The sequence below is a fragment of the Cricetulus griseus genome, chromosome 6, assembly GCF_003668045.3.
Source record: "Cricetulus griseus strain 17A/GY chromosome 6, alternate assembly CriGri-PICRH-1.0, whole genome shotgun sequence".
Taxonomy (NCBI): Eukaryota; Metazoa; Chordata; class Mammalia; order Rodentia; family Cricetidae; genus Cricetulus; species Cricetulus griseus.
The window spans coordinates 87,617,440-87,638,417 of NC_048599.1; the positions used below are offsets into that span (position 1 = coordinate 87,617,440).

Consider the following 20,978-nt stretch of genomic DNA (forward strand, 5'->3'; position numbering starts at 1 on the left):
GGTAAATTGTCTCCCAATTTTGTGAGAAACCACCATATTGATTTACAAAGTGGCTTACAAGATTGCACTCCTACCAACAATTGATGAGTATTCCCTTTGCTTCACATATTCTCCAGCATGAGATGCCACTTGTGGGTTTTTTTATTTTAAAAATATGTTTCAAGGCTGGAGAAATGATCCAGAAGTTAAGATACACTGGCTGGTCTTCCAGAAGTCCTCAGTTCAATTCCCAGCAATCACATAAAGGCTCACAATCATCTGTAATGGGATCTAGTGCCCTCTTCTGGCCTGCAGGCATACATCCAGGCAGAACTCTATATACATAATAAATAAATAAATCTTTTAAAAATTTTTCTCATTTCTCATACATACCAACCTCAGTTCCTCCTCCTTCCCCTCAACACGTCCCCCCTTCTCACCTGCATCCACTCCTCAGAAGGGTTAAGGCCTTCCTTGGGGAGTCCAAAATCTAGCATACAAAGTTGAGGCCCTCCTCCCTGGATCAAGGCTAAGCAAGGTATTCCACCATAAAGAATGGGCTCCAAAAAGCCAGTTCATGCCCCTTGGTTAGGTCCTGGTCCCAGTGCAAGCATCAGCCCCGCCCCCCAAAAAACAGATCAAGTCACATAACTGTCACCCACATTTAGAGGGTCTACTTTGGTCCCTTGCAGGTTCCCCAACTGTCAGTTCATATTCTGTGAGCTCCTGCTAGTTCTGGTCAGCTGTCTCTGTGGTTTTCCTCATCATGGTCTTTACCTCCCTTGTTCATATGATCCCTCCTCCCTCTCTTCATCTGAATTTCAGCAGCTCATCTCAGTATTTGGCTGTGGGACACTGCATCTGCTCTCCTCAGTACTGGATGTAGGAGCTATGATGACAACTAGGGCAATCACTAATCTGGTTAAAGTGGAAGGCCATACAGAGATACTCTCCCTTATTGCTAGAAGTCTTAGCATGGGTCATCCTTGTGGATTCCTGAGAATTTCTCTAGCACCAGGTTTCTCCCTAACCCCTTAATGGCTCCCACTATGAAGATAGATATCTATTTTATTTGTCTTCTCCTACCATTCCTCCTCCAACTTGGTCTTCTTGATCCCTCATATTCCCATTCTTTCCCTTCTTCCCCATCCCAGATAACCCAGGAGATCTCATATATTTTCACTTCCTGGGACCCTCCAAGTGTGTTCCTCTTACGGTTCCCATATTTACTTAATTTCTCTGGGATTGTGGATTGTAGCCTGATTATCCCTTGCTTTACATCTAATATCCATTTATGAGTGAAGATATATCATATTTGTCTTTCTGTGTCTAGGTTACCTCACTTAGGATTTTTTTTTCTAGAATCATCTATTTGCCTGCAAATTTCAAGATGTCATTGTTTTTACTGCTGAGTAATATTTAATTGTATAAATGCACCACATTTTCTTTTTTTTCCATTATTCTGTTTATGGGCATGTAGGTTGTTTCCCAGATCTGTCTATTGCAAATAATGCTGCTATGAACATAGTTGACCAAATTTCCTTGTGGTATGATTGTGCATCCTTTGGGTATATGCACAGAGTGTTATTGCTGGTTCTTGAGGTAGACTGATTAACAATTTTCTGAGAAACTACCATACTGATTTCCAAAGTGGCTGTGTAAAATTGCACTCCCACCAGCAGGGAAGGATTGTTGCTCTTACTTCACCAACTCTTCAGCATAGCTGTTATCAGTGTTTTTGATCTTAGCCATTCTGACTGGTGTCAGATGGTATGTCAGAGTGGTTTTTAGTTGTTTTTTTTCTTAATGACTAAGGGTGTTGAGTAATCTCTTAGATGTCTTAAGGCCATTTGAGTTTCTTCTGATGAAAATTCTCTGTTTAGATCTGTACCACAATTTTTAATTGGATTATTTTCTATTTTGGTTGCTAGTTTCTTGAGTTCTTGATATATATTTGGAGAAATGCCCTCTGTCAGTTGTGGGGTGGTGAAGATCATTTTCCATTCTGTGGGCTGCCATTTTGTCTTATTGACCATGTCCTTACCTTACAGAAGTTTCTCAGTTTTAGAAGGTCCCATTTATTGATTGCTGTTCTCAAGAGTCTGTGCTGCTGGTGTTATATTTAGGAAGTGGTCTCCTATGCTTATTTGTTCAAGGCTATTTCTCTTCTATCAGGTTCAGTGTACTGGGATTTATGTTGATGTCTTTGATCCACTTGACCTTGAGAATTTCAGGTGGCAATAGATATGGATGTATTTGCATTCTTTTAGATGTCAACATCCAGTTATGACAGTGCCATTTGTTGAAGGTGCTTTCTTTTTCCCATTGCACAATTTTGTCTTTTTCAAAAATCAGGTATGTGGATTAGTATTAGGCTCTTCTATTCAATTCCATTGATCCATGTGCCTATTTTTATGCCAACACTAAGCTGTTTTTTTTTTTTTCTGTAGCTTTATAGTAGAGCTTCAAGTCAGGGATGCTGATGCCTCTGGAATTTTCCTTATTGTAAAGAATTGTTGTGGCTTTCCTGGTTTTCTTGTTGTTTGTTTTTCTATATGAAACTGAGTATTATTCTTTTATGTCTGAGAAGAATTGTGTTGGGATTTTTATGGGGAATGCATTTAATCTGTAGATTGCTTTTGGTATGATTTCCATGGTTATTATGTTGATTCTACCTATCCAAGATCATGGGAGATCTTTCCATTTTCTGATACGTCTACAATTTCTTTCTTCAGAGACTTAAAGTTCTTGTCAAAGAGGTCTTTTATTTGTTTGGTTAGAGTTACCCCAAGGCATTTTATGATGTTTGTGGCTATTGTAAGGGGTGATGTTTTTCTGATTTCCTCCTCAGCCTTTTTATCATTTGTATATAGGAGGGCTATTGAATTATTTTGTTTGAGTTGATCTTGTATCCTGCTATATTATTGAAGGTGTACATCAGCTGTAGGAGTTCCCTGAGAGAATTTTTGGGTCACTTATCTATATAATTGTATCATCTGCAACGTATGACTTCTTTGCTTCCAATTTCTATTCCCCGATCTCCTTTTGTTGTCTTATTGTTCTAGCCAGAACTTCAAGTACTATACTGAATAGATATGGAGAGAGAAGAGACAGCTTTGTCTTGTTCCTGATTTTAGTGGAATCGCTTTGATTTTCTCTCCATTTAATTTGATGTTGACTGTTGGCTTGTTGTATACTGCCTTTATGATGATTAAGTATGTTTCCTGTATCCTTGATCTCTCCAAGACCTTTATCATGAAGGGGTATTGGATTTTGTCAAAGGCCTTTACAGCATCTAATGATGCTGGAATTTCTTCAGTTTATTCATATGGTAGATTACATCTACAGATTTTTATGTGTTGAACCATTCCTGCCTTTCTGGGATGAAGTCTAATGGTCATGGTGTATGATTTTTTTTATGTATCTTGGAACCAGTTTGACAGTAGTATTTTTTTTTTATTTATGTGCCAATGTCCATGAGGGAGATTGATCTATAATTCCCTTTGTTACTCTTATTTGAAATTCTGGTGGAATTCTGCACTGAAACTATCTGGTACTGGGCTTATTTTGGTTGGGAGATTTTTGATAACTGTTTCGATTTACTTGTCTGTTATATGTCTATTAAAATTGCTTATCTGGTATTGATTTAATTTTGGTATGTGGTGCCTATCTAAGAAACTCGTCGTTTCTTTAAAATTTTCCAATTTTAGAGTACAAGTTTTTGAAGTATGACCTGATGATTCTTTGGGTTTCTTCAATGTTTTTCTATCTTGTTGATTTTCTCAAAGAACAAACTCTTTTTTTTGCATTGATTATACTATTCTCTTTGTTTCTCTTTTATTGATTTCAGCTGAGTTTGATTATTTCCTGGAGTCTACTCCTCCTGGGTGAATTTGCTTTGTTTTTGTTCTTGAGCTTTCAGGTATATTGTTAAGTTGCTAGCATGAGATTCTTCCAACTTCTTTATGTAGGCACTTAGTACTATGAACATCACTCTTAGCCCTGCTTTCATGGTGTCCCATAAGTTTTTTGTATGTTGTGCTTTCATTTTCATTGAATTCTAGTAAATCTTTAATCTCTTTTTTTTTTTTTTTGGACCCAGTGGTGAGTCAGTTGAGCTTTGTTCAACTTTCATGATTTTGTGGGCTTTGTGAAATTAGTGTTGTTGAATTCTAACTTTAAACCATTGTGATCCAATAAGATGCAGGAATTTATTTCATTTTTTGGATCTGTTGAGGTTTGCTCTGTTACTGAGTATGTGGTCAATTACAGAGAAGGTTCCATGAGGTGCTGAGAAGACAGTATGTTCTTTTGTGTTTGGGTAGAATGTTCTATAGATGCCTGTTAAGTTCATTTGAGTCATAACAGGTTAGTTCCCGTATATATTTGTTAAGTTTCTGTCTGTAAGACCCATTCAGTGGTGGGAGTGGGGTGTTGAATTCTCCCACTTGATTTGATGCATGATTTAAACTTAAGTGATATTTCTTTTACAAATGTGGGTTTAAGGTATAGATGTTCAGAACTGAGAGTTCATCTTGATTGATTTTCCCTGTGATGAATATGAAATGTCCATCTCTGTATCTTTTGGTTAATTTTAGTTTGAAAACTAATTTTTGATATTAGGATGGCTATACTAGATTGTTTCTTAGGTGTATTAAATTGGAAAATCTTTTCCCAACCCTTTATTCTGAGGTAATGTCTGTCTTTGAGATTGAGATGTGTTTCTAGTATGCAGTAGAAGGTCTTGTTTTCTGTTTTCATATCCATTATGAAAACAGTATCTTGTATCTTTTTATAGGCAATTTGAGACCATTTATATTAAGAGATATTAACAACCAGTGTTTGTTAATTCATGTTAGTTATATTTGTTTTTGGTGGTTGTGTTGGTGATGTTTGTGTTTTCCCTTCTTTGGAGTTTGCTGTTGTGATACTATCTATTTCCTTTTGTTTTCATGGACACACCTAGCACCCATGGTTTGGAGTTTCCTTCTAGTGCTTTGTGTAGGGCCAAGTTTGTGGATAGATGTTCTTTAAAACTGATTTTGTCACGGAACATCTTGTTTTCTCCATCTATGGTGATTGAAAGCTTTGCTGGGTGTAGTTGTCTGGGCTAGCATCTGTGGTCTCTTAGTGTCTACAGAATGTACAGGACCTTCTGGCTTTGAGAGTTTCCATTGAGAAGTTGCGTATAATTCTGATAGGTCTGCCTTTATATGTTACTTGCCTTTTTCCTTGCAGATCTTAGTATTCTTTATTTATTCCGTATGTTTGGTGTTTTGATTATTATGTGATGAGACTTTTGTGGGGGGTCTAGTGTATTTGGTGTTCTGTAAACTTCTTCTATCTTCATAGGCATGTCATTTAGGTTGGGAAAGTATTATTCTTTGATTGAAATATGTTTTCTATGCCTTTGAGTGGATTTCTCCTTCTTCTATTCTTATATCTTTATCATTCTTAGGTTTGGGTTTTTCATGGTGTCCCAAATTTCCTGCATGTTTTTGTGGTAACAGTGTGATGAATTTAACATTTTCTTTGACTGATGAATCTATTTCTTCCATTGTATCTTCAATGGCTGAGATTCTCTCTTCCATTGCTTGCATTCTATTGATTATGCTTGAATGTGTAGCTCCTGTTCATTTATCCAGATTTTCCACTTCCAGAATTACTTTGGGTAATTGTTATTGCCTTTATTTCAGTATCTAAGTCTCAGACTTGTTCGATGTTTTCCTTTGTTTTCTGGGCTTTCTTTAAAGGATTTACTTATTTCTTCAATATTTTGCTTGTGTATTCCCCCATTTCTTTAAGGGAATTTTAATTTCTTCTTTAAGGGCCTCTATCATCTTTGTAAAGTTATTTTAAGTTGTTTCTTTCTGCTTCACCTGTGTTGGGGTACTCATGCCTTGCTGATATAGGACAACAAGTTTCTGGTGGTATCATATTGCTCTTTATGTTGTTGGATGTATTCTTACACTGTTGTCTACCCATCTTTTCCTCTAATTATTACTGTTGATGTCTGTAGATCTGGTGGTTGCTCTTTCTCCAGGTGTAGTTGGGGGTCTCTACCTCCAGGTGTAGCTGGGGTCTGTTGTTCTGATGGTCTCTGTGCCTCCAGGTGTCAGATGAGGTGGTGCATTAGGCAGTCCCTGTGCCTTCCAGTGCCAGAGGAGCCATGTCAGGGGATGGTTTGTCACTTTAGTTTTTGATCTTAGCCATTCAGATATGAGTGAGAAGGAATCTCAGGGTCAACTTGATTTGCATTTACCTGATGGCTAAAGATGATGTACATTTGTTTAAGTGTTTCTTGGCCATTTGAAATCCCTCTGTTGAGAATTCTCTGTTTACATATATACACCCCATTTTTATATTAGAAAATTTGGGTTTTGATGTTTAGTTTCTTGTGTCCTTTACATATTTTGGAGATTAGCCCTCTGTCAAATGTGGGTTTGGTGAATATCTTTTTCCATTCTGTGGGTTGCCATTTGGTTCTTTTGACAGGACCCTTTACCTTATAGAAGCTTTTCAGTTTTTTCCCAACTTTTTTTATTTGAATTAGAAACAGGATTGTTTTACATGACAATCCTAATTCCCTTCTCCCACTCATTGTCCCCTACCTCCCCCAACAAAAACCTTATCTGTCACATATCTTTTCTGCTCCCCCTGGATGGTGAGGCCTTCCATAGGGTGTCATCAGTGTCTATTGTATCTTTTGGGATAGGGCCTAGGCCCACTCCCATGTGTCTTGGCTCAGGGAGTATTCCTCTATATGGAATGTGCTCTCAAAGTCCACACCTATGCTAGAGACAAATACTGGGCTTCTACAGGAGGTCCCATAGATTTCTGAGGTTTCTTTACAGAAACCCATGTTCCTGTGTTCTGGATCAGTCCCATGCTGGTATTTCAGCTATCAGACTGGGGAGCAAGTGTTCCCGGATGTTCAGGTCAGCTGTTTCTGTGGGTTTCACCAGCCTGGATAGACCTCTGTGCTCTTCACTGGTCCTTCTCTGCATCTGGGTTCCAGTTAGTTCGGTGATTAGTTATGGATGTCTGCTTTTACTTCCACCAGCTGCTGGATGAAGGCAATAGGATGGCAAATAAGTCAGTCATCAATCTCATAATCAGGGGAGGGCATTTAAGGTAGCCTCTCCTCTGTTTTATGAAGCTAAGTAACAAAGAGAGTTTGGGGAGGGGTTACAAGTATCTTATGGTGAAGGGGAAATAGAATGGACAGTGTCAGTATATAGGGGGATTGAGGGTAGAAGGTTTGGGAACAGGAGGGATCATCTGTGGGGAGGATGGAGGGAGAGAGTACAGGGAGGGGACAGCTGGAATATGGGGCATCTCTGAGAGGAACCAGAAACATAGTGTAATGAAAACTCCCAGGAATCTATGAGAGTGACCCTAGCTAAGACTCCTAGCAATAGGGGATAAGGAGCCTAAACTGGACATCTCCTGTAACCAGGCAAGACTTTCAGTGGAGGGATTGGGATGCCAACCCATAAACCTTTTTAACTATAACTTGTCCTGTTTATAGGATATGCTGGGGAAAAGATGGCACAGAAAATTTGAGAAAGACCAGGTAATGTTGGGCCCAGCTACAGACCTATACTCTCAGAGGGAGCTTACCCCTGAATGCCAAGACCCCAAGGCAGGATACCCTAGAGAGTTAGGGTAGAGCCAAGCATGACTGTCAAAAGAAACCCAAAAAACCCTACTATTGATGTTTGTTATTCTCATAGACTGATGCCTAGATCAACTGTCATCAAAAGGCTTTTACCCAGCAAATGATGGGAACAGAATCAGAGACACAGAGCAACATTAGGCAGAGTTCCAATAATCCTGTGAATGAAGGGGGGGATTGTAGGAGCCTGAATGATCAAGCTCACCAAAAACAAACCAATAAGCAAACAAAAGCACAAAAACTACTAACCTGGGTTCATGGGCCTTGCACAGACTGAGCCTACACCTAGGGAGCCTGTATGGTAGTGACCTAGGCCCTCTGTGTATATGTTACAGTTTTGAAATGTGGATTTCTTGTGACCTGGCAGTGAGAACAGGGCTGTTTCTAACTCTGACACTTGCTTTTGAGACCCATTCCTCCTACTGGGTTGTTTCATACAGCCTTAACAGAAAATAAGGATACTAGACTGCAATTTAATCCACCTTGGCTGGCAGATATTCATGGGAAAATTACTTGTATCTGAAGAAAAAAAATGGAGGAGGAGTGGATGGAAGGGAGGAGTGGAGATGAAGGAGGGAGAACTTCAGTTGGGATGTAAAAACAAAATATAAACAAACAAACAACAATAATAAGAAATAAGAAATAAATAAATCCTATTGATCTCTGGCATCTGAAGGTTACTCATATGTACATCATTTACATATCAGAGATCTCTTCCTCCACAGTAACAACTAACAGATAAGATGAAAGGTGAAATTTTCCTTCAGTGTCTATAGTCTGTCAATAGTGGCAGACTGACTCTTGGGTTTCCATAGTCACATAAGAGCTCACTCAGAAACTGTGTTGGTGTCCATTTGTGTGACATATTCTTCAAGAATCAGAATTCCAGTGCCTGTCCAGTTGAGTGATGTTGAATTTTAAGATGATGGTTTAGTTTATTGAGTAGAAGAAATTTCAGTACAGGGAAATACTGTGTCTGTGCTGTGGTTAATTTTACTGAAGATGTCCCTGTCTACAGTATTTTTTAAAAAGAAAACTGTGGGCAGAAAATTATTTTAAATATCTAGTTTTCCAAGGGAAAAAAGAATTTGAGCAAGTTAAATTTAGCTGACAAGGTGTGTTTCAAAAAAAAATTGTCTCTATCCCAAAGAAAATCTCTGCTCTGCACTAGGATATTAGAAAAATAAGTCATTAGAGCAATTTCCCATCCATTAAATGAACTGCCTTGTGAAATGTGTACCATCTGTTAGGACATAATATGAATTAAGAATGTAGATAAAGGAGTTACTTTACTAAGGAATAACTGCCTAAGAACATGTTTTCACTAGAGTACATACAGAAGATCTCAAGTTGTAGAACTGGGCTGTAAGACTATATGCCCAGCTGGCAAAAACACCACTGAGAGCACTGTCAACAAGGTATTGTTTCTGTAGGCATGAAGACCATAATTTATTGTACCTGACAGAACAAAGGAACTTTACTGACAAGGTAGGAGATAACATCTTTAGCACCTAGATGATCCATCAGATTTTTCAGATGCCAACATGATTTCATGATTATTGTGCTAGGTTCTTGTTTTGCGATGGTGCTCTCTTTTCTTGCTATGTCCCCTTTAGAAGGGGAAGGTAGGCTCTATGCCTATATGTGAAGTATGGGACATAATTTATTTCACAGAGTTCAAAATTGAGAGTTCCTGAGAGAAATACTTTCTGATGGTTAGTATTTTCAGAAGGTGCTATGTGGGCTTTAATAGGAGAAGACACACCCAACATCATCAGCAGCTATAGACTATGCCTGTTGGTGCAATAGTGCCATAACTGTTTGGAGGGCAATCATTCACTACAATATTACATTTGAATCCATTGTCACAGGCTGTAATTCATACTTGGTAATGGAAAGTTTGTCAAATGCCTATGGCTATTGAGGTCACAGGTCTTTATGAAGAAACTACAAGAGGAAGCTTGAGTTTCCTTTATTTAACAGACAGCTATTAAGGGAAAGTCAGAGTTTTGAAGAGATGAAATAAAGCTGGGAGATCCTTTTCTCTGACTCTGTCTTCTGATCCATCTCCATTCGGTCTTGCTTTGGCTAACTGCCCCTCGTTCTTCTTTCCACCAGCAGAAGGGCTGGGGAGATGGTTCAGCAATAAGAGTGGTAATGCTCTTAAAGAAGACCAGAGTTCGATTCCCAGCACCCATGTAAGGCAGCCCCTGAACAGATATTAAGTCCAGTTCCAGAGGATGCTACAACTCTGGCCTATGTAGGCACCTGTACTCATGGCACATACCCTACCCAACCAATATACATAATTAAAAATAAAATATGTCTGAAACTAAAAAAGTACTCCCAAACTACCTGGCAAAATAGCTCCAAACCCATACTGAGGTGTGTTTGTGCATCCCTCTCCCCAGGAAGAAAATAAATAAAATGAAGTAATTAAAAAAATAATTCTAATGAACAATGTGTCAAACTGTCTTCAGAATATCCATATTTGTATCACTTAACTGTTTTCAGGATTAGACAGAGAAGCTTCTTTTTGTGGTGTGTGGGTGTTAATGCAGAGATTTTCAGCTAAGGGCTGAGAATAAGGAAATGTTAAGATCTCATGTTTAAATTGGACAGCTACATCAACTCTTCACAGACAGAGAAAAAGCTCAAATGGAGGATAATATAGTATATAAGATCTAGGGGATGTATCAGTGTGCTATATTATATTATCTGCTATGGGTAATATGATCATTTAAAACACTAACACGCATCAGGTTGAGGTTGCTTGCACAACACAGGCACAATTTTTTCCTTCAATATTATGCTAGAAATAGGGGAAGGACTCATACATTTTCACCCCTGCTGAGTTTAATGGATGTTGATAAAGATGTCTACTTTCCAATGACCCAGTCATAACTTTCTGCTCATCCTCAAATGAGCAACCACAAATAACTCATTAGTCAATGAAGACATATAAATATAGGAAGAGGTAATAGAAAAGAATTAGGACTGCAAGATGGAAAGAAGAGACATTTATGTGGTCAATCTGACCATAATACACGTGCACAGATATGACATTGTCAAAAACTGGTAAAATAAAATGAAACTTCTTAGTTAAAATAAAAAATATATCCATTAGTATTTCATATATATATATATATATATATACATATATATATATATATATAATATATTATATGATGCTTTTCAAAGAAAATCTGTTTCCCAAAACGAAGAATATTTTCTTCAAAGATTGGTTAAAACATTCCTTGTGACAGAAAGAATTTTGATCAAATGTAGTACAGAGACACTGTATTCCATTCTGTTATAAAATTGTGCTCTATATCTGAAAAAGAATATATACAAAAACATTATCAAACAGAACCTTAATGTAATTATTTGAAAACACACAAAATGTTTTCACATAAGTATGGATGGGAAGAACATACTATGAATACTGTTATAAATATAGACATGCAGAAAAGTATGTCTTAGAATCCCATGAGGGCAGGCATTTAATAAACCCCTAGGGAACTAAGAATAACTCTCACAAATTCATGATGTCTCGGGGAAACATCTTTAAATTCTGGATACTGTGAAGAAAGAATTTTGGTTTCTTCATTTATGTTTTACTCATCAACCACGATGAACACAGGACTTGAGAGCAGAGGTAATGTTCACACCCACTGACAGAGCTGTTTGTTCTCTTGCTCTCCCTTAGACATGGAAGGCAGAGATGGAAACAGCCCTGAATCTTGAACAAGGCTGATGGACACTATACCATAGAGAAGAAAAGACCTATATCTTCATAATATTTCCAGAACTGACATGTGGTGAGACACATAGGACCCACTTTTGTATTTTGAGTCCAACTTTTCATATTGATTTAAATCTTGAGTATTGTTGGCAGGTTTAATACAACCATGAGGCTTTCACTTCATAGCTATTTGCTCTTAAGAAAGTTTCGTAAATTCTGATACTCAGATTCCTCAAATTCATCAAGATGTAACCAAAGTCAATGGCTCAAGAAGCAAATAAAACAGTACATGAAGATCCCAGGAACAACAGTTCACTATTGGTAAGTTCTCAAATGTCCACAGTGCTCAAATAACACTTGTTGGAGGACAAACTCCTTTCTTCCTTCTTTGATTCCTTCCTTCCCTGGTTCCTTTCTTAATTCCCTTCTTCCCCCAATCCTTCCCTACAATACTATTTTATTTTTTTAAATACATGGTCACTTATGTGCTAGTACACACAAAATGTGATGTTTAGTTTGGAATATAGTATGCTTTGTGATTTTATATAGACTTTTATAGTAGGAACATGGTGAATGAAAGTGTGGCCATACCACAGACAGTTATTCATATGATGATAAAACTTTTTCATTTCCACGAAAACTTACTAAGACTTTATAAAGAAGGACACTAAATACCAGAAAGTCAGACTCTGTCCCAATAAGTTCCAATAAGCATAAGGTTTATACCTCATATGTCCAATATCTTGAGTGGCTGAAGCTGCAAACTTCATCACTGCTGGTAGTTCTGGTATGACCTGTCTTTTAATATGAGCTAAATCTCCAAGACATTGGAGAATATTTGGAAACCCATCAGGAAGGACATGAATGGAAAAGAGAGAAATTCCACCACATACCAAAAACCAAAGATAGGTAAAGTTGAGACATTTGGGGAATGACAGAGAGCAACACTGATTAAGGAGAGAAATGACTAAAAATTTGAAAAGTGTGTATATCACAGAGTCATGGAGAGGAATTTGCTTAGCTATAAACACAAGAAATAAATCTTTTTGGCAATAATAATCTTAGATTAGTAATATTATATACTTGCGGGACTTAATATTGAAGCAATTTCAAATAGAGTTTTAATTTATTAATGTCTGCTTTAAATGACTGGTCATGTTAAATATATTTAAAATATTTATTTATAGTGATGAATATCTGCTCTTACATTTGACATTTTTAGTTTTGTGTACACTTCTAAGTTAATGAAGAATTTTTTTGTAGATACAATACTGCTATAGTTAGTTTTCCTGACAAAATGAATAGTACGTTGTGTGGATGGTAGAGCTGGGGAGAACCCTTCCCAACATCACTGCTCAGGACATGGCTCAGTGATCACAGTTCTTACTCTAAGGGTTCCTGAGCAAGATCAAGAATAGTTACAGAATTTTCAAATGCATGGCTGTTAGAGAAAAGAAGGCCATGGAATATTTCAGGATAAGTACAAAGAAAATTAGTTAAACCATACATGAGAATATAGATCTGAAATCAGAGAGCAGTGGAAATGATAATGGGTTGAGTCAATGGCATAGCCTTTCGTAGAAAGATCATAGTGAAAAACTGCATTATACTGTTATGTTAACTCATAACTTCCACTTTTGTCAATGTGGTGGATGTATTGTAAAGTTCACATTCTTCATCATAATTTTAAAGAAAACTGTTTTTGTGGACTTTTGTGGATGTTTAATTTTAGGTAATTTTATAATTTCAAGGGAGTTTTATAAATGAATTATATCATATTTAGTGTTCCCTTCTAGATAATATATTATGCTTTTAATTTCTACAAATGGACATTCATTTTTGCCTGCTTTTATCACTTAACAAACTATTAAAATGTTTACCCTTTATATACTAATGTTTTAGTTATACTAGCATGAGGTAGTGACTTGTTATATTGTTTTCATGTTATATACCTCATGAAGGTTTCTATGTTCCTTAGTCTTCATTATCTTTACAACATTGTATTTTTGATAGCATAGCATTTTATTACCACAACCTAGAAAACCAAATATTTTTCATTGTGAAAAAAGATAAAGAAAATACTTAGCAGCTTTGATTTGGAAAAGCAAGAATTCCATATAAAAAAAAAAACTTCCCTTCTCTGCATCTTAATCCCTCTTATTCTTAACACTCAATATCTCTTCCTACACTTCTGCTTACATCATGATGTGATTTTCACAAAGGGCTTTGAATGACCCTAGGCTTATCAAATTTTGGAAACATCAAGTAATCAGACTGTACTATTGAAAAAGATAAAGGTCTAAATCTGAGGAAAAAAATCTAAAAAGTGTGGAGCAATTTTTTCTTTTATTACCATGTATTGTCATTTTCAGGACTATTCAATTTTATTCTGATATTTCAAATATGCACACCATCCACCATGATCTCCTTACTCATCTTATTGCAGGTTTTTTTCATCTTGAGTGACAACTTATGAATTATGTGCTGATCATGTTAGACTATCTTAAGTGATTACTGCATGATCCAGTGACCTACTAACACACTGGCCTAGTCAGGGTGTGTGTGTGTGTGTGTGTGTGTGTGTGTGTGTGTGTGTGTGTTACTGTTTTCTTTGCTTATAATTTGAAACAGAGTTTACTTCATAGGTCCTAGGAAAGAAGTCTACTAGGAACATCATGGAAGTGATTGTATCAAAGTAGATGTATGGTTCTCCTTCTACTATGACTACAATCACAATTGTATCTGTTCTCTGTGTGTTTAATAAAATCACAATGTGTATTCATGTAGATATTCACACAGAAAAATATATTTAGTAAAAAAATTCCGATATATTCAAGAGAAGATCCTAATTACTTTTAAAACTGTGAATTCCTGGGGAAATTGAGTGCAACAGCTGGAATATTTGTCTAGATGATCCAATGAAGCAGCTTGGTTTACAAGTGACTTGATTACTCCTAGCATTGTAAGAGCAATATCATGAGTAATATTTTTGCATTGTCTAATTTGATTATCATGTAGTCATTGGGGTTGAGCAAGTAATCTGTTTATGAATATGTTTTATACTAAATTTAAAAGGATGACAAACCATATTTTCTAAAATTACATTTTCTAAATGTAGAATTATATTTATACAAATTCAAATTGTATAAATATCTGGCAGGTGATTAAATCTCAGGACTTTACATATTTTCAACAATTAGTTTCTCCTCTTCTGCTATATTATTTTCACCAGTTTTCATAAGGGTGATTGGTTCTCTATCTTTTATTTTCCCATCCTTTACCTTGTTGCTTTTATTATAAGGCCTAGTTCACACATGACAATGGAATAAGATACAGTAAAAAGACCACATCTATTCTGGAATTCTCATTGTTTTAAAAAAAAATAACTCTCACTCTTTGCCTTGTTGATATCCAGAGGAGGTCATAGATGGTGGACCTAGAGGCATTTAAAATACAAGTTTCATAACTTGTTTCTTTGAACTTAAAATTTTAGTTAAAACATTTGCACTCATCACATATTTTTGACTGGGAAGCTGACTCCTGCCCAGATTATTTTTTCACTCCACTTAATCATGACAACAGCATTATTTCTATAGTTCTACTAGTTCTACTATACATTGATTAATTAAAGTGAATTTTCAGAATTGTAAACATTAGCTTCAAGTTGATTGTAGTTACTATTGTATAGAACTTTCTGTGTTATAAAGAGCAGATGACTTGATTTCAATTCCAATAAACTTATTGTTTTGAGATAAAATTTAAAATGTCATGGTTTTCAATGTACATTTTATATTTTCTCTCTTCTTCTATTGGTAGATGAATCTTCAAATCATCACTATAGATGACTCAGTACTACCTTGTTCAATGCAGATGGAAGACATGATTAATAAAGTATAGTCTTTGGTTTATTATTAAGGCACAGCTTCCGATTAACTTTGAGCAATTTACTACAAGAAAACTTTAGAGATTGGTAAAAGCTGAAAAGTCATATACGGGCTCTTCTAACACATTTTAAACCCAAATATTAAAAATTTTGGCTGTTTTAAATTATTCAATTATTTCTGCCTCAATTCTGTGTGACATCTGACTACAGTTTTCAAAATTTTCCACTGATCTGTTCAGAATGGTAATAAAATCAATCAAAATAATTTTATAAAAAGATGTATGACATTGATGCTGACATACTAAATTTATATGATATGTACATTTTCTTATAATTGCAGTTTCATGAATATACAATTCTTTATAAGTCCTCTGGAGAATCATGCATAACCAGAGCTTTGTCAATGAGTTCATACTCCTGGGGCTTTCACAGAACCCCCAAATTGAGAAAATATCATTTGTTATGTTTTCATTAGTCTATCTTGCAACTATTGTGGGTAACATGATGATTGTGATGACCATTGTCTACAGTCCTGCCCTTCTGGGCTCCCCTATGTACTTCTTCTTGGCATTCCTATCCTTCTTGGATGCATGTGTCTCTTCTGTTGTCACACCAAAGATGATTGCAGATTTGGTTTATGAGAAGAAGACCATCTCCTTTGAATGTTGCATGACACAGGTCTTTGCTGTGCACTTTCTTACTGCAGTGGAGGTGATCATTCTGGCAGCCATGGCCTATGACCGCTATGTGGCCATTTGTAAGCCCTTACACTACTCTTTCATCATGAACAGGAGGCTCTGTGGCATTCTGGTGGGTGTTGCCTGGGCTGGAGGATTCTTGCATTCTATCATACAAATGTCCTTCACTTTGCAATTGCCTTTCTGTGGACCCAATGTCATTGATCACTTCATATGTGACTTATTCCCATTATTGAAACTTGCCTGCACTGATACACACTTTTTCATCATTTTGGTGTTTGCCAACAGTGGGTCTATCTGCATCATTATATTCTCCTTTTTGCTTGTTTCTTATGGTATCATTTTGTTCTCTCTGAGAGGTCATAGCTCTGAAGGAAGACGTAAGGCTCTGTCCACCTGTGGATCCCATGTGACTGTTGTAGTGTTTTTCTTTGTTCCTTGTATATTAATATATGCACGACCTACATCTGCATTCTCTTTTGAGAAAAATGTGTTTGTATTTACAGATGTTATGACACCATTGCTCAATCCTATGGTGTACACTTTCAGGAATAAGGAAATGATAAATGCCATCAGGAAAATGTGGAGGAAGCTGGTAGTGGTTTCTGATAAATATTAAAACATTATCCTTAGAAGACTGAGGAGATGGCTCAGTGAATTAAAGTACTTGCTGAGTAAGAATGAGAACTTTTGTTTGGATCCTTGAAACTCATGTCTAAAGCCCTGTATGCTAGATCATCCTTAACCTACTGTTGCTGAATCTGTACCAGGCAGGTCCTGAAAACAAACTGAACAAATAATGTCTGAAAACACAACTATCTCAAGACTCAGTCACAGACCATTTCTCAAGAAATTAAGGAAGAGGGGAATAGACAAGGACAGTGACCACCAATTCAATGCTCTGTAGGTATATTCATGGGTACCAAGACTGACTCCATGCTTACACATAATACATACATGCACACAACTCCCTCCACATACACACAAACCCTCAATTAGACATGCACACACATATCAAATAATTACATTTATCAAACTCACTGTACAGAACAATGAAAATCCACATTTACTTACATGAGCCCTTCATGATTACTCTTAAATGAAAATAAAGGCCACCATTCTATAGAGAATGGATTAACACTGTATGTGAGAAAACCCTTTGTGATATCACACTTTCACTATGAATTGAATACTCAGAATGGCATATTAAAGTTAACATATATACAGTTACAAGTGGCATTTATAAAGGATGCTGTAAAGCTTCACATTAAATTTCATAGTTCCTGTATTAAATATATTTTGTGCACTTATCCATCAATAAAAACAAAAATTCAGTGACAATTCTTGCTCAAAACAAACAACAAATAGCACTATATACTCTTTCAAAACTATTGAGTTGTATAGATTTGGGGTCTGGTTAATTTTGAAGGTCAATGTTTTCTTTTGTTTTTTCACAAACATTTTTAAGCAATAAAGATAAAAATAATAAAAATTTAAAGTTAGTTGGTCTGTAATCTCATAAATCTCAGGAAATATTATAAGAGATTTTCTAGTTTTGTATGTCAATTTGACATAAGCTAGAATAATCGGAGACAAAGGAGGCTCAAGTGAGGAAATGCCTCCATGAAATCCAGCTGTAAGGAAATTTCTGAATTAGTGATAGTTGGGGGAGGGCCCAGCCCATGTTTGGTGGTGTTACTTCTGGACTGGTGTTCCTGGGTTCCATTAGAAAGCTGGCTGAACAAACCATGAGAAACAGGCAATAAACAGCTCCCCATCCACAGCCTCTACATCAGTTCCTGCTTCCAGGATCCTGCCCTATTTGAGTTCCTGCACTGACTTCCTTCACTGATGGACAACAATGTTGATGTGTAAATCAAATAAACCCTTTCCTCCCCAAATTGCATTTGGGTCATGCTGTTTCATCAAAGCAACAGAAATCCTAAATAGAAACAGGTATAGTGACGTGAGTCAACAATTCCAACACCAAGAATATTGGATATTTGAAACTGATCTATATACCAGGCTAACATGGTCCATAGAATAAGGAATTTCCCATAAGTCAAGAGATCTATGGATTTTTGAGAACAAGGTATTGAAATGGGAGAAACGTTTCACCATTTCTGCTAAATTCAAGAATAGGACAAGTGTGTCTACTCTCTATTCCTATTCAATATAGTAAGATAAGTTAAGTAAACTGATGGTCAGTGTGGACAGTTGTAATGATAACACTTTCTGCCAGCCACCTGAGTTCCACCTCCATGTTAGGGCTCCCAAATAATGCACACTGTCTTATATTAACTACAATGACTAGGATTTCTTATTTGCTAGCTCTGTCTTAATTATCAACCATGACCATTAATCTATATATTTTATAAAGACTTATCTTAGTCAGGATACTAGTGGCATGCATCCTCTCTTTCTGGGATCACATGGCGACTCCTTCTTTAGTACATTTCCCAGAATCATCCTCAAATCCTATCCCCACTTATCTTGCTTCCATATTGGCAAACTGATTTATTTATCAACCAATAACACAAACATATAAACAGAAGGACTTCCCTCATCATCTCCTCTTTTCTGTCTAAATAAAAAGAAGGGTTTTAACATTAACATAGTGAAATATATAACAAAAGAGTTGTAAAGTAAGAACAAAAATTACAATATTTAGTTCATTAACATTTAGCAAGTATTAAAGAAAATATTCTATTATCCATCTTATCTTTGTGAGTCTAAAGTCTTATATGTAACTTATCTTTTATAATAACTAAAGAAAACTAAAACCACAACTATCTGTCTTCAATTCCATAAAAGATCACAGAAGGATGATATATAAACTCTAGAACTGACAGACATATCTCATTGCCTGTACAGTCACCCAAAGTTCCTCTGTAACATTGGGGCATTCATCTTTAGCTTGTAGGACACAGTGTGTCTGGCAGACTTCTCAGTGAAGCAGGAAATTTTAAACTCTGCACCTCTATTGGCAGTTTGTCAGTCATTTTTCTGTATGTCCTGTAGAATATCTGGCAGACTCTTCCATTAAGTAGGAACTGTCTTATTTTGCAAGTTCAGCAGTCACTTTCCTGAGGGTCCTGCATGTCCAGATTATACAGCAACAAACAGTCCAGGCAAGAGCAGTTTCTTGCCCAAATGGCTAATCTTGCCATGTTGAAAGCAAACTACATAACAAGTTTCTTTGATGTAATGCCCATCTTACTCTCAGATGTAATTGGTGTTCCAGGAGCAGTTGTATCTCACTTCCCTGAATAACACTAAACCATTTAAAATGCCTTATATTGTGTATGTCTTTGAAAGTTTTGAATAATATTTTTCCACTTCAAATACATCTCTGTATATCTAGAAAAATAACCTAACTGTAAGTTTTTACTATTATACCTGACTAGATACAATCTATACTTAATCATGCATTATATTTTAAAAGATTTGTATAAACACAATTCCTAAAGAAGAGAAATATACATATCACAAAATTGACCTTAAAGTTGTATTAATACATGAAAATCAATACCAATGCAAAGTATTCATTTCTATACCATATTCCAATTTTTCCTTTAAAAAGAGATTGACTGTGATCATTATCATTTATAACCAACCCCATTTAAATGGAAACAAACATTTATAAATAATAGTTGGGAATTTGGGAGTCATTCATTCAATACTGCTTCCTGAGTGTTGGGGGTGATGTCCATCATGGGGATCATGATAAAATACAGAAACCTGGCCAGTTCCTTGTTTTTGCAGTCTGTAAGGCTGTATCATCTTAGCTGTTTTAGATGTTGCATCACCCTGGATACTCTTTCACGGGGTCTTGCTTCATCAAACCATATTAGTCTGGAAGGAATTCAAGCTTTTCCTTTTCTGTGGAAACACAAGCAAAAACTCTTTTCCCAAGTAACCTGTCCTTATATTTAAATTTAGAAGTCAAAGCATGTTTAAATTATTTAAGTTGGACTAATTCAGCAGCACTTATAATCAAATGTCATTTAGCATCTGTAGTTCTTCCTTTGACAATCAAACAATTTAAAGACAACAGTATAATATGTAGTATACAAACTCTGTATTTTCCATCTTTACATGGCTTTTTATTATTCTATTTCTTTTACATCCCTTTTTATTTTTTCCTGAGATATGGTTTTTTCTGTGGAAATCCGACTGCCTCTGCTTCTGGAGTGCTGGGATTAAAGGTGTATGCCATCACCACCTGGATGTTCTCTCTCTCTCTCTCTCTCTCTCTCTCTCTCTCTCTCTCTCTCTTTCTCTCTCTCTGTCTGGCTCTCCCTTTCTTCCTTCCTTTCTTTCTGTGTAATGTGGGAAATTACCAATATGGAGCCAGGTAAAAATACAAGGGGATTTATTAGGGGAAAGCCTTACTTACAGAGCAACCTAGCCAGCCGGCATGGCAGCAGTCCATACAGCAAGCCAAAGATGATAGCAAAAGAAGAAACCTACCACCTGAATGTCCCTCACTGTAAATCACCATGACCACACCCTTGCAGGTGTGGTCAGGCACACTTGTAGCCAGCCCCTAAGCAGGTGTGGCTACAGCATTCCTTACAATTCTCCTTTTAGTCTAAAAGAGGATTAAAACTTAACAGTGTAAAGTATACAAAATTAGCAATCATAAAGGTGAAATATAAGAAGATACAACAATCTGCTTATGTCACATCCTAACCATGTCTATTTTAACTAAACCCTAAAGACATTTGAAAGAGGTGTCCAAGCCTGAACACCTCCTTCCAATCCCAACCAAAAACAATAGGAAGCTATCCTTAACTATGTATATACACTATCCTAAGTGACAACAATGGGAGAAAGGGGGCATAGCATTCTCCAAGTTAGTTCCTGCTGAAATGGGATGATGACAGCCTTGTGGGGTCCTGTAAGAAGAAAATGTTAATGTAGTGAAAGTCTTGAATGGATTGTATCCATTCCATGTTAGATGGGATTTGCTTGATTGAAGATCTCCCTTGA

The 20,978-nt window shown here is 36.4% G+C and overlaps 1 protein-coding gene across 1 annotated transcript; it reads left to right on the forward strand.

Moving 5' to 3' along the window:
• Positions 1-15,666: 15,666 nt before the first annotated feature.
• LOC100761950 (olfactory receptor 4C15) lies at positions 15,667-16,602 on the forward strand. The gene has a single exon (XM_027421095.1). It carries the CDS (start codon positions 15,667-15,669, stop codon positions 16,600-16,602), a length of 936 nt encoding a protein of 311 aa, XP_027276896.1.
• Positions 16,603-20,978: the final 4,376 nt, after the last annotated feature.